We start from the raw sequence: 7,913 nt of genomic DNA, 5'->3' as shown, positions 1-7,913 counted from the left end.
ATCGCGAAATCCGGTTTGAATAAAAGAATCAGTGTGCCAACTTTCAGCTATCATTACCGCTAACGCGCCCCAAGCAATCACGCGAAAGGCGCCTAGGGGCGTTGGCATCAACCTTCCCTTCCCAGGCCGTGGAGAGCTAACATTATAAAACATGGGCATCAGCCTGCTGATCAGCATGCACCGTCTGACTTAGGTACATAAGACCACTAACTTACGTAACATTTTTACAGCATGTAGTTACTATATACACACTGTATAATGCATATCGCTCCCGCTAGCCAGTACTTGTCAGTAAGCAATCGGGCGTGAAATGGTTCCCTGTGGACCATTTCACCCTCTGCCTTCTCATAACCTTATAAAGGTGTTGATTCTATCAGCCCGAACCTGTGGTAGGTGTTTTTTTTTCTTTAGATGAATTATTGCATCCTAATATTATGTACACTGCAGGTAGCACTCTGCCTTTCTGTTCTGCCTTTATATTGGAGTTGTTTCGTTCTTCTGTGGACTTCACTATTAATTTATTTGAATTGTTATTAAAGACTTTTGTTCGAGGATAACAGTGCCTTACTGATGGTTTACGCCAATTACGAATTAATTGCCTGTTAGATGGTGACGGGCCAAACTGAAGTGGCGGGCAGCTGCACGGGGACGGGATCCTCGGCGCCTCGGTTGGCAGGTGGCCGGCGGAAAATGCGCCAAGCGAGCCATTACAACGGTTCGTAAGCATGTATGTACTTGTACACTGACCGTGCCCACCCAACACTCAACAGATGATAGGAGGCAGCATCCGGGGCTGGACGTTTGTGTAAATTCGTATACGAACCTCGGACCACCTTATTTCGTTGTAACGTACAATTAACCACTAAAACGTGGTGTTATACATCTAAAAATGATCCTGTCAAACATACTAGGTCATATGGCATGATTAGTGTTGCATGAAAGTTGAAGAATGAACAATAGCAGCTAAGTATGATAACGACAAGCGCAAGAGAGGCATGAAACAAAAGACGACATTAGTTGTGGAACGCCCAATCACCCTAATGATAGCTTAGTTTTTGCCTTCATGCACCTAATGAATGAATCCATTTAGCCTATAGCACCTGCATACGAAATAAGCAATCAGTCATCCTCTTGAGGACTCACTTCTATGTTTATAGATTGGAAACTACAATAGTGCGATTTATGAGCAGTGAAGCTACATTGGAACTATCGACATATTAGTTTCTTTGTCACAAGTACAATGGCATGCGTTTCTGGTTTTCAATTCTGTACCAGCATTTATTTAACTCTTTCGTACACTTGCGTATTTTAACCCTCGCCCATGTAGGGAGGGTTGGTGCACCCCCCCCCCCCCTGAGGTTTTTCGGAAATAGTACAAAAACGGCGGCGCGCAGCGCCGCCAAATTTTGGGTACCTTATGGGGCAAACCTTGCGCATCTTTTGATAAAAAAAAATTGACCGGGTCATGTCAGGTCACGGAGTTATGACGTCACAAAGGGAACAGCCTCCGGCCGGATTTTCACAAACTGAGTGCCAACGCAAGAGGTTTCCTGCCGGTGGTACGGACATCGGTTGATGGATCGTGATGAAACTTCCCATGCATGTTGGGGCAAGTATTGGCTATCATATGGTATAAGAAACTTGACCGGGTCAGGTCAGGTCACGGAGTTATGACGTCACAAGAGGAACAGCGTCCGGTACTATTTTTGAAAAGCGCCCGAACCACTATTTTGCTAATTCTTGTCACCTCAATGGGAATATGCAGCAATATTAGCTTCTATAGGGAGCAAATGGACCTTCCAAATCCATAAATACAATCAGATTTCAAAAATTTAAATTTTGATTTTTCGAATTTCTGCCGCCGACTGTGACCTTGCCGACTTCCGGCGCTCCCAACGCGCCATTTTTAGAGCTAGGGAAACGAAATACATACCAAACGATAGAGAATTGATCAAGGAACACGATAGTGAAGGTTGCAAGTCGATATCTCCCACCGTTTTGCCGCAATCGCCGCGGAAAGTTGAAAAAAGTCTATTTTTCCGAAAATTTGACCTTTGACCGGTCAAAAGTCAGTGGCGGCGGAAGCAGGGGGGCAAGGGGGGCAGCTGCACCCTAAAGCTATGGAAAGGGGCGCCTCGAAAATCTGTAGAGGAGGCAGGAAGTTATAAGAGGTGCGGCGGCCATAAAGCTGAGCAGTGCGACACCGCAACTGATAAAGGCACTTGTGACACGAAGAGGGTGGCAATGACTTGGGAAAAGTATCTTTTGATATGCTGAAGAGTGGAGGGCATCCTTATCTGAAACAAAGGCAGATGCTGCCGACCCTGTCGAATATAATCTTGCCAGGCGATAAAGGCTAGGAGGGCGCAGCCACTCGAGAAGCGCGCCATGCGGAAGAGGGGCGCCTGCATGCGAAAGAGGGGCGCCTGTGTGTGGGACGAAAAAGAAACATGTATGGAGACGTCTTTGAAGGCGATAGCCTCCGAACGCCAACACGAACATATGAGGGCTTATAGCGTTGCAGGCTCCATGCGACAAAAAGGGGCGCCTGATGGCCGATATGCGAGAGGAAATTAGTTTGTGTAACATTTATCGGGGGCGGTTTGCCGTTTACAAAATATGAATGTTAAGGGAGGTCCGAGATTGGGACCTGTAAAATTGCACTGTCCGTATGGGCGGTTACACCCCTAGTGCTGGGGCGTATTTTGCGTTTTTTACTGGGGAGATGATTATGACCAGGAATAGCATTCTGCAAACTTCTATGGGCGCCTGTATAGGGGCGAAACTGATTTTCCAGTGCAGAGACGGCCATCGGCATTGTGGGGCGGCATTCATTCCACTGGGGCGTCTGCCAGTGTTGAAGGGCGGTATTCATTTCAATGGGGCGCCCGTTGGTGTTGATTGGCGACATGTATCACCTGGGGCGCCTATCGGAGATTGGGGCGGCATTAATTTCACTGAACCGTGGAACTCTTTTCGATATGCCTTATTCGGAGAATCTTATGATATGGTGATGAGGTTGTTTCTAAACGAACATTATGAAGGTTACATTTACGCTATGGAATGTACCTAACTATTTCTCGTTACATAAAAACTGTAATTCTGAACGTATTAACAGGTACAACACATTGTCAAACGTCTCTCCACTGTTTGTGTTACTACAACCGTGTATATGGTAAGGGGCGCCCAGCGGGAAGGGGCGCTTCAATATCGTTTGCACCCCTATCCTAGAATACCTTCCGCCGCCACTGTCAAAAGTAGGTCAAATGTTGACCTAGGACCAAAAAATATACCACCAATCGCGAGATCTCGTTGAGAGCAATCCGTTGGTTTTTTCCGCTAAGCTCTACGACGCTCCGTTTTCAAACGCCAAGGGGGGGGGGTCGCACCAACCCCCCCCCCCCTGCATGGGCGAAGGTGGCAGATCGCCGTTTACGGGCGAGGGTTAAACGTTTGTTTTCCTTTACAGCGAATTACGTTCAATTTACCACTAAAACGTGGTACTATACAACTAATAGCTCGACAATATGCCAAGACTAGCTTCGTAGCGAGGTTATGCACTGGGTTATGTCAGCCAACCCATTGGCAGGCCCGTGGGGTTCTGGAAATGACGCCCGATATGTAAGCTCACATTATAGTCGACTACAGAATGATGTTCCACTTTTCACAGGCAATTATTTGCCTGGAGTGGTAGGCTGTGCCACATAACACGGGCTGAGTTCACAAATTGTAGCTTTATCCCAATGCTCACAATCGACACGCTGAATTGCGTGATAAACGGCACAACTTAGCGCTCCGGTCAACTGATAGCTTCTGAGGAGTGAAACATCCATCTGTAGTCGACTAAGTACGAGTACGAGTACACGCGATCCGCACCAGGCACCGTGTGATGAGAGTGAGCTCATTTAACCACTTTTTTTTTACTGCGCTGTGGTTTTGTTCAGTTCCTTGAAAAGTGTAGCCTGTATTTTGTTCAGAAAAGAAAGATAACCTATCATGACTATCATTCCGTTAGTTTGTTTTACTAATTGGTGCACTTTTATCGTTTAGTTACAATATGTGGCGATGGAGGATGATAAGGTGAAATGTTGTTTTGATACACATGGAGACAAATGCATCTTTATTATTTATTGCTTAACCCTAAACGAAACAAAACACACTCCATGTCTTTCCACACCCTAGCCATATCTACCATTTCTACATGCCATCAACCAGCCCAGGTAGAGCGCCTATAGCGAGCATTCCCAGCATGTTGTGCAGAAATTGAATCTTGTTCACCAGATCCTGATCTACAAAAACTAATTACCTTAATGACCGAGCAGAGCATTAGCCCAAACAGCCCATTACCTCAGCGGCCGATGGATTTTTAAACACAAAATAAAATGCCTTCAGCGTGTAAATAGTAATGTTTCCCCAAACACCTTGAGATCACCTAGGCAATAGCCGCTGGCCAGCACATCCATCGACATCCATCGACGTCGAATAGCTGCCGATCAGCTATTCGACGAAACACAGATAACAGTAGTACAGTAGTACAGTAGATAACAGTAGTAACAGTAGTACTACTGTTATCTGTGGACGAAATCATCCCAGGTCATAGTTCACTTAAAAATAATTACGCAAATCATCACCACCGGCCGCTAGCACCGACTGCAACCATAACCTCTCGACAGCAAATAAATAAATGAATAAATCTGTAAAAGTCACAATCCGTTTCTTCTATCAACCAGACCGCCCAGCGTGCACAGCCTCCTCGAACAATATCCACACTCCACGCCCCACAGCCTTGTTACCTTCCCTGTATCTCGTCTCTCTGTACCAAGGTTAGGCCGAATTACAACAATTTGTTATAAGATAATCGAAAGTAGGTTGGTATAGGACTGCCGGACTCCATGAAAAGTTACGATATCAACAGGGGACCTAACCAGCAGTATTGAGGACTTGTTTGTTCTAGGGGCAACTTGGGGTACAATTTCAAGAAAAAAAAAACTATTTAGGATGTCTTCTTGCAATATTCAATTCAATACGTCATGCAACTAGATACAGCTGATTACGAGCATGATAGTTTTATATGTCAAGCATTGAATTTTCCTTGGCGGCCCATAGGTATCAGCTATTTCATTTTACGTCCGCCGCCGTTTCCATTGTTACCATTGTTACCGTTGTTTCCATTATTGGTGTTATTATTTGTATTAGTGTTGTCACCACCGTTGTTGGTGTTCATTGAGTTGTCGGTGACAGTGGTGGTGGTGGTGTCCATGCTGGTCTGTGTGGCCGTGTTGGTGTTGGTTGGAGAGTTGGTGACGGTGATGGTGACTGCGTTGGACAAGTCGTCGTCGTCGTTGTTGGTTGTGGTGACCGTATCCGAGTCCGTGACATTGACCCCTCCGGTACCGCTATTGTTGTTGTTGTTGTTGGTACTGGCACTGGAACACAGAAAATAAGATAGATCAGTGGTCAGAACTCACGATGCCAAAAGCTGATCTTACAGTTTTAAAGGTAGTGTGCCAGCTTTCTTGGACCGTATGGAGTTAATGGCCCAGATAAGGAGAACCGGATTTTTAGAACTTATCCATACCTTCAAAACTCATGGAAACGTCTTAAATTCTTCAAATTTTGAGTACCCCAGTGCGAAATTCGCCCCGACGGGTTGTCGGTCGTACCCCAACCACATTTCACACCACTATGAACAATAAATGCACACACTGAAATCGCTATTACCGATATGCTCATCCAATCAAGTTTCGATAAACCCGTTCATCATCATCTCCTGCGGTTTCGGACACGCCTGTTAGGTGGCTTCTGATGCTCGTCGAGGTCGGAATTTCCAAATACGCGTGGTGCGTCGGGCCGCGCGCTCTGACTTCGGCCAAGAAAAATGCGTCAGCTGATCATTGTCATTTCTGCCACTTGCGTGTGGTGAAATGGGGTCATAACTTATAAGACGGCTTTTTCATATCAATTATTTTACATAAAATCATATTTCAAACCATAAATAATGTTCGACAGCCAAATAAAAGAAACAATACAATACGGGCTTACAGTTTAAGGCTCGACATTGTGTTGTCTACGATTAGACAGCTGATAACTCATTCCCGTACGTCGTATGGTCGTAACACTATAATGACCTTTGTTTATTGTCACAAGTGCGCCGCATTCGCGATTATTGCCCGACGCCTGTTTGCAGGTGAGCCCACTACAGTTGTTATACATATCTAAAAACCGAAAAACTTTTAGGCGAAAAAGGCACTATTCCAGGCCCATTTTTGATTTTTTTTTGCGATATTAGGTAAAAACAGAAGCTTCTTATCCTAGGAAAAATAAAATGGGAAATCTTTCAAAGGTGGCACACTACCTTTAAGCCCAGCAAACGTTCTACATAATTTTGACGGCAGGCAGGAAGGATGTTTTTCAAAGTTTCCTTTTGTTAGGAAGATTGTGCAATTTATTTAATTTATCAATGTTTTACCAGAAATAAGATTCAAGCACATGAATGAATTTCTCATCTTGATTATGAACTGGGAAGAACACACATGTCGTCACGGGGTCTAAACAAATCATCTCCTGTTGTATCGTTTAGGAACATGGGCCAGCGATAAGTACTTGAAGAAGAGACAACAAAAACAATTCAGCACCTCAACCAAACGATAGCAAGTACTCAATACCCTTCCCCGTTGACGCATGAGCTGGTTTTGAGGCCAGCGGCCGGCCATGCTCTCAGAAAGTCCAAGTAAGTCAATCTCACCTGGAGAAACCAAGGAGGTACACGAGTCCCAGCGCTGGTATCCAGAAGCTGGTGCTGAGGAACTGTCCCAGCGCACTGCTAGCAACGACGTTCCTGTATCTCTTTCTCGGTGGGACGTTGCACCTGCACATCCTCCTCTCCTCAGCAGAAGAGCTCTGCCTCAGAGAGACGGCCGGCTCCTGTTGCTCCGTCTGGTAGTAGTTCTGATGTTGTCCCTGCTCGTATCTCGGATAACGTGACGTGTCTGACAGCTCCTGGTCACCGGATGACCACTGGGCTCCGCGGGACGCCATCCATCGGCGCAGACCGTGGAGCCTCCTGGACATCATCCTGGGAAGTCGCGACATCGCGCTCTTCATCCTCGACCATAGCCGTCTCAACCCGTTGTTTGACGTGCTGTGCGAATCAGAGAGTCCCGATCGTTTCTGGATGCTGGGACTGCGCTGCCCATATCCCTCCGAGTCGTGTAGTCTGCTCAGTCGCTTATTGAAGCTGTATCTGCCTTCACTCTGATGATGTTCGCTCTTAGCACTCCCAGCTGATGGAGCTGCTGCGAATGACGTTCTTGGCAATTCGTTTCTAGAGTAGCGTAGAGCAGTCTCAGACTGGTGAGCCTTCCTGGGCCAGTCATTGCGCCAGGCGCGCGTCAAAGAGCGACGGCGAGGCCGGTGCTCACCACCTATCGCCACCACCGACCTCGGTGCCCTACCGGCCGATCTTGGCCACCCCCCGGGGCTGTCAACAAGTCCGAGCGACTGCGGTATCGGCCGCAGTGAGGAGCGGCTGCTGAAGTCCCACGGATACGGCGATTTGGAGCTGGTCTCGCTCTGTGCCTCTGGTTCCTCGGGCGTGACGCCATGCGTGGTGTCTGCTGGTTCCGAGCTGTCTGTTGTGCTGTCTGGTTGTGCTAGGTTCGCATCGACTAGCTCAATTAGGTCGTCAAGCACACCTGAAAAGATATAGAACTGTGTGTCAGACCACGGCGATCCGTCGCTTCGAGTACAGTAGGTCGCAAAATAAGTCCTCTCCGTATGCGGGCCGGTGGGGCCTGAGTAGCGCTCAGGCGCTAACTGCCCACTGGTGACCCCCATACGGCGAGGACTTATTCTGTAGACCTACTGTACAACCGTTGGCGTGAACACGTAACAATACAAATGTCGAGACTCGA

At 46.9% G+C, this 7,913-nt stretch overlaps 1 protein-coding gene across 1 annotated transcript; it reads right to left on the bottom strand.

The window, feature by feature from the left end:
• Window positions 1-5,113: 5,113 nt before the first annotated feature.
• LOC122391547 (probable serine/threonine-protein kinase MARK-A) lies at window positions 5,114-7,206 on the bottom strand. The gene is made up of 2 exons (XM_043385586.1): window positions 6,746-7,206; window positions 5,114-5,426 (listed from the first exon to the last, which is right to left on the bottom strand). Exons 1-2 carry the CDS (start codon window positions 7,102-7,104, stop codon window positions 5,114-5,116), a joined length of 672 nt encoding a protein of 223 aa, XP_043241521.1. The 5' UTR covers window positions 7,105-7,206.
• Window positions 7,207-7,913: the final 707 nt, after the last annotated feature.

Source organism: Amphibalanus amphitrite, unplaced genomic scaffold, assembly GCF_019059575.1.
Source record: "Amphibalanus amphitrite isolate SeventyFive unplaced genomic scaffold, NRLGWU_Aamphi_draft 000444F_arrow, whole genome shotgun sequence".
Taxonomy (NCBI): Eukaryota; Metazoa; Arthropoda; class Thecostraca; order Balanomorpha; family Balanidae; genus Amphibalanus; species Amphibalanus amphitrite.
Note: the sequence above shows the minus strand (reverse complement) of the source record. Positions and strands in the feature narration are given on the sequence as shown.